Here is a 14,072-nt window from a genome sequence, read left to right as displayed (position 1 = left end):
CCCTCTTGGCCTCTCACCACTATTGGAATTCCTGTCATTTCTGACAGATTGCAGACTGATGAGATGTAACTATATAGTACTTGGTGCATGCAGAATGTTATGGATCTGTTTTTCAGGACAGTACCAGAGCTTTCATCTTGTATCTCAAAGGCTGAGAGGTGTCATTTTAAGAGTAATTAAGAAATGTACACATTCTGTTTCAAATCCTAATAGAAGTGCTTGTTTTGTGACTAAAGCACCTTTGAATTTTATTGTAGTACTCAGACTATTCATATCATTATAAATAAACATATTTGAATATATATTTATATATGATAGTATAGTCATGAAAAAACCTTTCTACTCAGTGAAGTGCAAATATTTGGCATGAAACTGTTTTATAAAAGAAAAAAAACATATTTTTATTGTATAAATGCATCTTGAATGCTTGTTGACTAATGAGGAAAGATTAAATATTTACGAGAACATGATATTTATGAATTACTTTCTCTTTTCACATCTATTTTTTTAATCCATGCGACATGCAAACACACTTTCCGTGTGCCTCTGTCGTGCATGCTCGTGTGGTGTGAGTACATTACATGCTTGTTTCCTCATCTGGTGCACCTGTAAGTGCACAAGAGCCCTCTTCCAGAATGTCCTTCTCATTTCTGCATGTAAATGTTTCAGACCCCTCTAAAATGCTTGTGATCAAATGTATTGCATTTAAGTAGCATATGAATGCATATGTCTATTGTTTATTTTCCATGCAAAACAGTATTTTATTAAATGAAATAGCCATAACATTCCAGGTTCTGCCTCATTGGGTCTCTAAGCAAACATGAATCTGAATACAACACAACTAGGGTCTAAGAGACAATCTCAAGGTAAGCAAACAAACCTAAAACAACACAAATGTCTTCCGTTGGTGTTTCACAGTGTAATTAACATTTTCAGTTTCTTTCTTTTTTTTTCAAATCCAAAATCTATTTCAATAATTCAGATCTTTTTAATTAGTTTATCATTAATGTTTGGTAGTCACTTATGCTTTTCTGTTTTTTCATTATGATTTAACCATTTGTGTTGCTTTGTGTTAGTACAGTATAGCAAGATTAACCCTAATGTTCTTTTCTATTTTTTTATTGTTCTAAGCATGGATGTTTTCTTTTAACAATTTCCACCTTAATGGCTGAACATTTGTATTTGAGAAGTGCAGTTTTATATCTGCACAGAAAATATTTTTTAAAATTGGATGCAGATCTGAAATTATGGCCTGGATTTGATCAGAACTTTAAGCTACCAGTTGCCAATCACAAACCCAGTACACAATGAAGGCTTTTCCGATTTACAGGAGCTTCATGCACCTGTGCTTTGAAAATCAGGTATAGTACTGGGCTGAAATTGTTTAGCACAAAGAGTGGATGTTTTGATCAAATCCAGCCCCCATATTACATGTTGTTGTTTTGCTAACAGAATATTTGTACTTATAGTTGAGGCTTATTTTACAAAATATTGCTCCAGTGAAATTTACTTAAAAATATATATTTTTATAATTTGTGTAATTTTAATGCAAGACTGGATGCAAATAAGTATTTTCGCGTAGAATTGAAAATAGATTGTTTAGAGCTAATTTTACTTTGCATTAAGAAGCAATAATTAGATTTTTATGTGATTCTAAGTCAGGTTAAAATACCAATATCTTAGTATTAGATTTTTTTGTTTTAATTGGAAAAAATATATTGTTTTTTCTCATCATTTTGAGTAGTATAAAAATATGTTGTAATTCTAATATTTCTTTTAAGTGATATTACTCTAGAAAGTAGCCATTATTTTACTCTTGTCTTTGTTGTTTCGTATTGTATAATGTGTGATTTGTGATGCATTTTCCTGTGTTTTGCATTGTGTTACATGTGCATTGTTTCCATTATATAGACTGCTTGAGAGTAGTGCAGTCCTGGAGGGGTTCGCTCAGGCTTCAGTGAAATGTGAACATGTGGACCGCGGACATATACCAGCATGACATTTTATGGACTTTTCTTACTGGCATATTTTCATAGTGACACATAATATAAGTCAAATAAATGAGTGATGAGAACAACAGTGCAAAAAACTATGGATTTGTAACAGTAAGACCACAAAAACGCCAGGACAGAAATATGAATTCAGGTACTTAATTGCCCTGATTGTGACTTTCATATATTTTTATTTCATATCTGTTGGACAGTAAGGATTAGCAATATAATTTAGTTAATATTTTAAATAATTAGATCATTAGTCTGTGTCTCTAAAAGATCTATGAACTTTAGTAGTTTACTAAAGAGATTTAAAAATGTTTTTGTAGTTAAAACACTGTAAAAAGCATGCCATTTATGTTATGTGCACCTAGATAGAAAAATCTTGTGTTTAATGCCTGCAACCTGTACATCTTTAAATATGTTACATTCATATTTTGTATTAATTACATATTTATATCATTCATTATAGATTAACCCTTTTTACCCCTTACTAGATCAGTTTTTTCTTTGCACAATAGCAAGGATTTAGTAGATTTATACTAGTTTGTGCATGCTTTTAGAATACACACAAAAATGTTTTACAGACTTACAAAATGCTGACGTTAAAAGAAAGTAAATCTGTTTTCTATGTAATTTCTACAAGAAAAAGGTACTGCTGGAATGCATATGCTAAGAGTATTTTTAACTAAATTCAGACAGTACATTGAATAACATATGCTTTCCCATTTTTCAGAGTGGCAGAATATTTCCAAACAGCGGTGACCGATGAAACACATTTTCTGTATACCTCCTTTTAAGCTTAAATTATAATGAGACAATGATGAAAAAATAACAATACATTTTAATTTGAAGACTGCCTCCTGTTTTCTGTACACATTTCTTCCTAACAGTAAATGTGTTCTTTGTATACAAACATTTTGAAAAAACGTAAAAAATACTCATTTGAAATCCACAATATACAGAATGCATTTCATATCACTTATTCTTGAGTTGTTTGTACATAATAAAGCAAAATGATTTCCTTTAAAGTATTATTCACTTTGGTTTTGATTTTTTTTTGTTTCTCTTTTCTTTTATTGGTGTAAGTTCTCCAAAATATATTTATTTTAACATACAGAAGCCTTAGAGAACTGCATGTTTTTCTGCATGTCTTCATTTTTCAGTACTTAACGTACATTCTCTACTCATAACAGTGATTCCAAAGTCCTCAAAGTTTAGGTACTGAAGTACTTGTTTCTCAACACTGGTTTTAACATTAATTGAAAAGTAAACCCAGTTCTCAAAACCCAAGCCACTTGGTTTATCCAAGGAATTGTAGAGATCTGCTTTCATAGCGCAAATATGCCATTTAAATGTCTGACTGGATCTTGTTTCTGGACACTCCATGATTGAGTTATTAGCTGGACTGGTTCTTTTTGGCATTTTCTCCTTGCTTTGTTCATTAAAACAATCTTTTAGCTGTAAACACTAACCTTTTTTAGTTGTTGACAATAGAGTGAACAGCCCTGTAGAAAAATCTATTGATACAGTGTATGTTTTTCAGTATAACAGTTCTGTTTTCTCACTATAAACATGAATTGCAAAAAATATTAAACTTTCTAATTTTGTGTAAATAATGTAAGAATAGCTAAAAATCTTCTACATGACTTCTTGCCTTTTAACAATAGAGTTGAACGTTACCAAAATGTTCAAAAGTGTGGAGACAAAAGTGGACAGGTATTCATGAGACACAGTACTGCTCAGGTGCCTGCAACTAAACTCATCAAACATTCAGAGCTCCATGAAGTGAGGAATCTGCACAATATTAAAAATGGATGCATCTTTAAACAGAGATTTCACTTTATTTAAACGTAGATAATAAATACATCACATATTGAGGTTACAAACAAAAATGTAGCATAATATGAGTGTCCTTTGCTCTTATCAGGCCATTGCGTTTAGCTTAACAAATTTTAAAATGATAATTATAAAAGAATACTAATGTAAGATAATTATGAACATATTCTGCTACTTTTAACTTCTTTGTAAACACTAAATATAATTATGCCTTATATTCTTTAATGGCATTAATTAGATTTACTACAGCAAAACTAGACAAGCTCTTTTGAATTAACAGACATACCTGCCACATGACTTTTGTCCTCATTCCAGCCTTTTTAAAGTCAACTGGGAGTCAACTGGGAACAGGATAATGTCCATTTCTCAAGCAATCCTGACTGTAGCAGTACCTGGGTGTCACCCAGGAAGTATGGTTCTTTTTTTACCAAGTCTAATATGGAAGGTTACAGCATCCCCTGGGATCCTGGATAGTGTTGAACTCTCCTGCAGGAGCCTCGTTTGGCTCCGAGCCTGAGCTCTGACCTCACCTCCTTGGAAGCTGGACAGCACCATACAACCGCAGCAGGGCTACGGCTCAGCAGCAGCCTGAGTCTGAAGCAGGAGAGCAGCCCGTGAGCAGCCATGATTGGACCTTGATAGTGGCAGAGCTGCCCGTGTCACACTTACCCCCATGAGTGCGTGTCTCGCGCTGCTCCGGGTGACAGTCATCACAGCACGTGTCACGGTGACAACCTACGCTGTGGTTAATGTGTGGCCTTATTAGCAAAAAAAGTATTGAAGCCACTATATATGTTTATTTTGAAAAATGTGTTTACCTATAGTTACCATACTGAGATGCATTAAAATGCAACAAATGAGTATGGGGTCAAATGGTATTTGGTGCATTTTTAATGGTTGTCAATACATAATATTTGGTAACATGAGTTGAAAGCCACACTCCTCCATAAGTTCAAAATCAGATGACACCTGCCTCTCTCTCTTCGTTCATTAGACCAACTGTAAGACCCAACACTTACCCTAAAATAATTGTTCTCATAAATTAATCCCAAAGTGTAGAATTTCGTTTTGCAGAAAAATGGGGACTGCAGTTCAATATGTTTCTGCATCAGAAAATGTTCTTGCTTTTTCAGAGTATAATTTAATATAATATATCTCCTCTCTCCCAAAAACATTGCACGACAAACAGAATACCAACAATGTGTTAATCTCTCTTTTCTATAGATTTTTTATCAAATAAAAAATGTCTTCTGTTTTAATTTGAAACTGACAAAATATTCCTACACAAACCATGTACTGTCCAGGGGATTGTTTCTCATGGTCACTTTAAAATTAAATTTAACTTGCCAAGTCACTGCAAATTAATCTTCTCTTATTGAAATGCATTATACCTATTTTAATCATGATTTAAAGCAAGTGTTTCATTCTAATTAATATTAATTAATATTCCATTATATGTGAGTTCTCCTTTTCAAGATTGTGGAAATACTCAGATTAACATTCATTAATCCTGTGATGAGTCACTGTTTGTGTCTCAGCAGTCATGTGCATGCTTAATATTTCCGTGTGTTGTGTGTCTCTTTTGTTGTGTCATAAATTACTGTATGTGGTCATGCTTTTGCTTGTCATGCTGTTTACTGTAATGTTATCTGAATATATTTACTGTCAGCTGAACTCTTTTCTTTTTCTCCATCGGCAGGGTTTTGCTTTACATGCAATTGTAGGATTGCATTGAAGGTCTTGTCTGTCTGCAAGAAGGATGGCTTCCTTCCCAGTTTGATTCACATGATCTTATTTCCCCGTTCATGTCTTTGTCATCCTGAGTGTACTTTCCACTAATGTGTAGTAAATCACATAGACAAAACATTCACACTGGTAATGCTATTAACACAAAAGGTTGACCTAACTAATAATGTTCTGTAGCACAAGGTGTTTTGCATCTTGCCTTATGAAAGTTTGATAACATTATCTGCCTATTGGACTTTTCATCCTTGACAGGTTGCACAACATACCCAAAGCAAATTACAATTTCAACAGAAAACAGCAAAAGATCTCCTTTAAAGATAATCAATGATGCAGAAAATTACAATTCCAAATCAGAACCCATGCATCAGTAGAAAATGTAATCAGTAGATAATGTAAATGTGGACTTTAATCCACAATAAGCCTGATACCTAATGGGAATAATTTAAAATAAAGATCTTAATATCCAGAAAATTACTTATTTTATTAAACACCTTCCTTTATGAAAATAAATTATTAGTAATGCAAGTCAGATTAATTTCCAAATTGGTTACAGTAATTTTTCCAAATAGTTTCTTCATTATCAAGATTAAGACTTCTCATCTATAAATTCAGTGTATTCAGCACATGAAATGACCAAAACATTTGCACGGTGCTTTTCTGAGAATTTTGTAGTTAATATGAAAGTTACACGGTGCTTGGACAAGAAGACTGCTATATGATTAGGATATTCACTTGCTGTTATCTAAAAAATGAATTTTCTAATCCATTTTCAGAATATCTTGGCATTGGATTTGTTTAACATGGTGTAACTGCACTAGTGGGAAAGTTTCTGCAGTCTGGAAGGGGGTGTAACACTGCACATGTGCACAGCAGGCGATGCCCCTGTGTTAAAGCTGAGAGGAACCTAATAGTGTTTTCGTTTCTCTACAGGCAGATACATCACCCTACCGCATCTTGCCAACTATGACAACGTACGGAGCTAACTGTAAAATCCTCATCCGTCTTGAAACTGTTGCTCTGAACGATCTTATCAATTTGTTGTGAGCAAAAGAAAAAATACAGAAGTTCCTTTCTATTGGTGAATGTGTTGGGTGTTTTCTTTGCTGCACGATTCAAGGAATTCTCTTTTGTGTTGCTCTTATTTCAAACTACTGTATTTAAAGGTATAATATCTTCAAAACAAAAGTGTCACGCCCTCTGCAGCCACAGAGCGCTCCTGCTCTGTCCTGTCTCTCATTTCCGGTTATTTGCTGTCCTTCCGGTCCGTCTCTTTCCCTCGGGCTATATATTTCCGGGTCTAGCACTCCGCTCGGGCTCAGCATTGACGTTCGGATTTCCTGAGACCCGCCTAGCACCAGGTCGCCCCACGTCCGCTACCTGAGGGCATAGGTTTCTGTACGGCACTCCTGAACTCTTTGCACTAATGAGCCCGGGCTAACTCCCCATCTCGCCGCTACACATAGGGTCATTTTTGCTCTCCTGCCTCTCCACGGTTCGTCTAGTTTTTCAGACATCCGTGACAAGAAGTATGTTTACATTGTCTCACAAAGCCTTTTTGTCATTTTCCCGCCTGTTAGAAGATAGTTTCTTGGCTGGGTGGTGCAAACATACATCTCCCAGTGCATTCAGACAAGAGTAGCCTGCCGTCTAGAGCTTTGCTTCTTATTTGGAAAGTATACCTTTTCCCATTACCTTGACTTTCTCCAAAGGTTTGAAGTTCTGTGTTTATATATGCATTTTAAGATAGATTAAATTGTTAGAATTATTATTAATTCTGTTTTTGGGACCTATAACTTATTTTCATGATGCAAATTCGTTTAAAATGAGGAATAGAAAGAATTCTTAAATGTTTGTTTGGAGTTAATTGGCAGATGTCAGACAAGAAAAGGGTTGTGAATTTACTTGAGTCTCCATGTAAATCCAGGTTTCACTTCCATGACAAGGCTGTATGAGCAGTTTGAAATCTGAGCAAAATGTCTTTCATGTGATGTTTTATTCTGAAATGACTTTGGTCCCATGACAGCACTTATCCAAAGGAAAATGGTCAAGGAAAAAACAGGAGCCATCAAAATAATTAGTTAATTTCTTGATGGAATGAATCACAATTTTAAAGTTAAACTGTGAAGGTTAAAGCTGTATAGGCCTAAAAATCAGTACTTAGATGTACCATATGTGCATCATTTTATACAGTCTAGCAGTGTAATAAAGAATCCTATCAAATAAAACCAAGTACAGGCAACATTCATAGCACACTGAGTACCACTCTATGTTAAAACAGTCTTTTCAGTAATAATAATTACAAAGAAAAACTTGTCACTGTGTGCAAGTGTGCCCTCAGATGGGCTGTCCTTGGTGTTGTCCCACTTTTGCACCCTATACCAGCTTTGAAAAATGTTGTAAAACCCCAATAGAATTAAATATGTATTAGATATAAACAGTAATTTCTTTTTTATAGTTACCTATTCAATGTATGAGACAATATGGTGTATGAAGTAGAAATCAAAGAATAAGAATCAGTGTGTGTGAAGTAATAAGGGAACCCATAGTGAAATTAGTGCAATTAATAGTGGAAATAGAATCAGGTGGTTAAATAATTTGTTTACAAGTAAACCAAGAGTGAGTTTGGGCCGTTCTATCCTATAAAATGGTCAGAAACATTGTTTTTGATCCCAAGATCAAAACTAATTTCAGAGGACCTCAGAAAGAGAGCTGTTGATGGAATAGAAAGTCTATAATTGGAAAATGTTCAAGACCAGCCTGACTCTACCGAGGATAGGTAATCCTGCCAAGGTGTCCCCAGCATCAACCCAGTAAATCATCCAGGAAGTTGGAAATAACCCCAGAGTAACATCTAAGGATCTGCAGGATTCTCTTCCTATGGCTAATGTCAATGTGAATGCATAAACCATCAAGAGAAGACTGAACAGAAATGGTTGACATGTGAGGAATACCAGGAAGAAACCATTGCTCTCTTAAAAGGACATTACTGCCTGTTTAAAGTTTCCCAAAGAGCACCTGGATGATCCACAAGACTACTTGAAAAATGTTCCCTAAACATACAGGTCAAAAGTTGAACTTTTTATTCAAAATGAAGAAAGTTTTGTACGGCCAAAACCATACACTCTTTTCCAACAGCAAAAACTAATCTTGTCCATCAAGCATGGCGGTGGGAGTATCATGCATTGGGGCTGCTTTGTTGTCTCAGGCCCCTGGTAGCTTGCAATCAATGACCGACCCATAACAGCTGCATTGAATCAGTGAATTCTGGTGCAGAATGTCAGATCCAGTTGTCAGCTGAAGTGGAGCCAAAAGTCAGTCATTCAGGCAAACAATGATCCTAAACAAACCAGGAGACCTACAATACAAATGGTTAAAAAAGAAGAAATTCTGCAATCTTAAATTAAAAGTCAAAATCCAGACGTAAAGCCCATTGAAATGTTAGACAGAACATGAAGTGACACATTCATGCAAGGAAACCCTCAAATGTCACTGACTTGAATTAGTTCTATAACGAAGCACAAGCCACAATTCGTAAAGGCTGATGTGAGAGACAAAGATAAACGGTTACAGGAAGTGTCCAATTGAAGCCATTGCTGTTCAAGGAGGTGTCACCAGGTACTGAATGCAAGGGATCACGCAGTTAATTACTGTTGGATCATTTTGGTAATTAGCAATCCGAATATATTCAAGTCTTCTTTTATACATTCAAGAAGGCTATCTATTAAGAGATATGGACCTGAGTATGGACCTGTCTAGGGGGTTCACAGATTTTTTTTCAGCACTGTATGTTCAAGGACAGGATCCAGCTTCGACTGGTAATGGATGGAACAGAGACGTTAGGAGCTGTCACATCACCTCCCTGGGATACTCGCTGAAAACTATTTTTTTTAAGGTTTAATGTAGCAGAAGTTGTTTTTTTTTTTAAATCATGTGGCCTTGTCTGTATTAAAGACAACAAAAACATGAGGAAAAAGAAGAAACAAAAGACCTGAAAACAAAAGCGATCTCAATTTTGGCATGAAGAAATTAAAAGCACTAAGGATCTGTCTGAAAGCAAAATTCAGAAACAGTAGAAATTAAATCACCTCACTTCATTCTGTCCAAATAAGGTACAAAACTCCCATGAAAAACCACATGGGAAATAAATTACATCAAAACAGACAAGGTAAGAAATTATTTCTTAATACTGATGTTTCTTGTAACTACTTAGGTCTTTATTGTGATTTTTAGGTTTAATATATTTTTGCTGTTTCTGGAAAACAAGAAACACTTATATGCCTATTTAGATCAGATAGGCCAACAATATTGCCTCCTCACCTGTGGAATTTAGGGGAAGTCTCTGTTCAGGTTACTCTGTCATCTTACTTTTAAAATGTATTATATGACAATTATATAACCCTACAGTGAACCCGTCCACATTTTGTGAGCATAACCCTCCTCTCAGGTCCTCTCATGTCTGTTACAGTACATTTAGGTTGGGATTTCAAATTTTCACATGACTGCTCTGTACTTCAGGATCCTGAATTCAAAACTTTAAGATCCTGAAGCAACATTAACTTCAACTTTATTTGTCATTATACTTACACGGGTGCATAGTATAGTGAAAAGTGCTTCTCATTAGTCTCTCAGGTGCAGTATATGTATATAAAACAGCAGACAAGACAATAGACAGAAATACAATTACAATAACAGTGTATATTGCATTGTTAAATATTTTTAAAACATTTATATTTCTGGGAACACACACTTCAAATGTTTTTGTACTGTAAGGTTTTTCTACTTATACCGAAAATGTACCATATTGGCAGCAGTAAAAAATTAGGAGCTTACTGGAATGGATTTTATGATAGTTTGGAATTCTGCAGAAGGATTCTCACTCAATATATCAGCTCTGACCCTGAGAGGAAGGTGGGTAACAGGAATGTGTGATGCAGAAAAGCGCAATAAAAGATGGCACAGTTTTTGCAGCCTGTTTCCATTATAAAGTTTTATAACATATCCCATTTTGCTGACCATTACACATATACTGAATGTTTCAATACTCTGTTTATTTTGGCTGTGTAACGCTGCTCAGCGTTGACTTTATAAAAGTTTTGCTTAAGGAGTATTATTGAATGTCAGGTATGGCTGCATTACTTCTTTGGCTCTGTCTTGTTTTATCTCTTAGGCTGTAGATGTTAAAACCTAAACTCCTTCTTCTCTCTGTCCTGGTTTCTAATCCCAAGTACAGATCATACTGCATTGTTTAGATGGTCTAAAATATGTGATCTGTTTAAAACCTGAGACAAGTGATATGTGAAGATATGACACCAGCCAGCAGCCTGGCTGTGCAATCGACTGCTGGGTCTTTGAACGAGGAACCTGAAAGAAGGCAGAGCTGGAGGGAACAAGGTGAATTTCCAGGACTGCTGCCAGAGCAGACACAGTGGCATGTTCATGTTGCCATAACTACCCTTCACAAGTAATGGCATTCTGTGAAAGAAACTGAAATTAAAGTCTGTGTTTTGCACATCAGGGAGTAGAATTAAATTAACACAAACAACTAAACTGGTAGCTATGCCAAATCAAATAGCAGAGATCGAAAAGGGAAACTATTTTTTCCCAGCCAACTCACAGCTTCGTTAAAGCAGCAGAAGAGAAGAGTGTAACAGATGAAACAATGTTAAAATAGGAACAGCCTTAACCCATCAGAATATCAGAACATGCAGGGAAACACGTACTGCACTGCACGTGTGGCAACAGCAAGGAGGTCTTGAGTGGTTTAGAGATGTAACCATTTCAATCTTCACTATCATGCAATACCCTCAGGAAAGCGATTCACTGGTGATAATGGCCATTAACACACAGTTGGACTGCAGCTGCTGTAGGTGTCTTAATCCAGAAATAAAGTCAACAGGTTCTGGAATAGGTGTCTTGGCCTGTCCAGTCCCTGATCTGATTGAGACAGTAAAGTATAAATTTAACAGGAGAGGTAAAGAGAAGACTGCAATGAGCACCTTCTGTACATGCTGATTATACACAGGAGTATACAGGGGTGACTAGGGCTGATCTGACAGCAGTCTTCGGGGGTGCCCTGCTGACATTGTGTGACAGACTCACTCAGGTCTGTGCAGGGGGGGCTGCCAGCATAGCAACATTTTGATCTGTAGTCGATTGCCACCAAACATCTCATTTCCTTTCCAGAAGGGAGAGGACATTTCTGCAGAACACCCGTTTCTGCAGAATCTTTCTAACTTTCCAGAAGATCCAAAAAACATGGTTTTGTATAAAGTGAGATTATTTATTAATTCATTATTCTGCTAGGTATCAGATCCATGATTACACAATCACACTGTCTTTCTGTAACTCTAGATACCATCCCATAGTGTGCATTGCCCCCTGTACTTTCCATACTAGGTGTTTATTTACAAATAGGGTTTTTTTTAATTACGCTTTAACTGTTTAGTCCCAGATGGGTTAATGAACTTCAAGTAATACCCAGGTTGCTGATAAACCGTTGCTGTTATCACTGACAAGCATGCCACCATGTAACCCATTTACTTACAAGCGCCTGGGTGTGAATGGCAGCAGAAAAAAATACACATTTACCAGCAGTAGCTCTTTCCAATTTGTTGGTGCACTAGAACTGCAATTGCAACTACTTCCTAGTTCTTTACTTCCAGTACCAGGCAAATAACAATACTGCCTCTAGGCTGGTAGATTCCCTAGATCCATGTGTAGTTCCATGAAGTAAAAACCTGGCATTTCTTTAAAGAATCTGCTCAACAAAGTGTGTTAATGGTTTTCCTGTACTTTGTGTGAGTGTGAGGGAGACAGCACAGAGCCGCCTCAAGCCCGGGCCCCTGTCACAGAGAGAGATTTCAGACGGGGCTGAGGTCACGTCTGTAACACTTTCAGCACACTGAGCAGCGTTACACAGAGACCTTCAAATCTAGAACAATTAAGTGAGCAATTCATTCAAGAAAGATCATTAGAAGTCCAGGGAGAAATTAAAACTGCACGACACCACGGTCCCGCAGAACAAGCGATGCGCTCCTGAATCATTATTAACATAGCGCCACCTTTACAGCCTTTCCGACGCAGCGTGCACCGATTTCGAGTCCATTGAATTTATTTCCTCTGCATTATAACCACCTTTGTGCATCATTACGTCAGTCATACATCAGCAGCATTAATTTACTACAAAGAAAAAAAATACTGTTCCTCCATATATAGAGAGAAAAGCATATATATATATTAATAGTTTCGGGCTCGGCGAGGACGGACTCGGTGACTCAGACACTCGTTGAGTTAAGAAAACAGCGCTTTTATTAAACTTCGGTACACCCAATCACAGCACACCTGCGCCCGCGCCCCAGCAGAGCAGAAGACTCTGACTCTGGAAAAGAACGAGCAAGCGCCTGAGAGAAACGAGAAAGAGCAACACACTGGGGTCTATTCGGGTACCTACACCGGTATAGGGTGGCAATCTGATACAAGTATATCAGATTGCCACCTGGTGCGAAACCAGGGAACTATTTACAAGAATCCGAGTGATCTCCCCAGAATGTCCGCCAGTACAGTGGGTCAGCTGCACTGGTCAGCGGCTTTACTAGTCCCCCCCGACCACTACAACACCCGTCCTGCCCCTCGCCGCGCACCCCAGCCGGGCGCTCTTCGGCTGCAGCGCCAGGCGAATGCGCTACAATATTATTGTTTTTATTATGCAATTACAGACAGCTTTGTCGATCAACCATCTCTGAATTAAATCACGTTTTCTCCACGGGCATAAATCCAAGAGACTTTGGCCAGTCGTTCTACATTTAATTTCTCGTAATCTCTACATCTAGTATCAGGTTTTCTGTTGTCTTGTCTAATATTGTTGTGACATTTTTTGTGATCATTTTACTGTCAGCGGGTTTCTGTTCTTTCGGGTTTAAACCAATGAAATCACAGCTCAGGTCAGGACTACATTTGTATTGTAACGCTACGGGGTTCACGTCGGCCCCCCACCGTCGGGGACTCGAACCCGGGCCTCCGGCGTCACTCAGCAGGGACCCAGCCTCTTGAGCCAAAGGGGAATCTCCCGTCAGCCCGGCGGCTGCGGTCCCTGCTATTCACAGGGAAGGGCGGTGACGTCACCGCGCTGGTCAGCCGGCTCTCACAACCTGCAATGGAGGCCGTATGCGTTATAACTATAAATATATATATAAAAGGAACGTGTCCTTAGCAATATAAATACTTAAAACTAAAATTTTAAAAACACGTTATTATGTATGTATTTCAAAATCGAATTCCTTATAACAAAGGATGATTTTCAATTTCAACAATATAATTTCATATTGACACATTATAGTTAACCAAGTTCATATAGTTCTGACTTATTTTATGATACAAATTAAATTAAAATTAAGTAGCAAAGCAACTCGCGTGTATTAGGCGACAATCTTGCAACACGATGAGCATCACTAATCGAGCCCCGATCAACAGGCTCGCTGGCTTGAAACGGTGCGCGCA

At 37.1% G+C, this 14,072-nt stretch overlaps 1 protein-coding gene across 5 annotated transcripts in view; it reads left to right on the top strand.

Moving 5' to 3' along the window:
- neto1l (neuropilin (NRP) and tolloid (TLL)-like 1, like) overlaps positions 1-6,655 on the top strand; it is a 66,096-nt gene extending 59,441 nt beyond the window's left edge. Inside the window, exons 10-11 of one of the 5 annotated variants that reach the window (XM_088644261.1) lie at positions 792-866; positions 6,507-6,655. In XM_088644261.1, the coding sequence (XP_088500387.1) occupies positions 792-852 (61 nt within the window). In that variant the 3' untranslated portion in view covers positions 853-866; positions 6,507-6,655. Of the gene's footprint in view, positions 1-791; positions 3,023-4,145 lie in introns of those variants that run through there. The other 4 variants (XM_088644260.1, XM_088644262.1, XM_088644263.1 and 1 more) reach the window with 4 other exon arrangements.
- The last annotated feature ends 7,417 nt before the right edge of the window (positions 6,656-14,072 follow it).

Source organism: Lepisosteus platostomus, chromosome 8 (genome assembly GCF_059453375.1).
Source record: "Lepisosteus platostomus isolate fLepPlt1 chromosome 8, fLepPlt1.hap1, whole genome shotgun sequence".
NCBI classification, from domain to species: Eukaryota; Metazoa; Chordata; class Actinopteri; order Semionotiformes; family Lepisosteidae; genus Lepisosteus; species Lepisosteus platostomus.
Note: the sequence above shows the minus strand (reverse complement) of the source record. Positions and strands in the feature narration are given on the sequence as shown.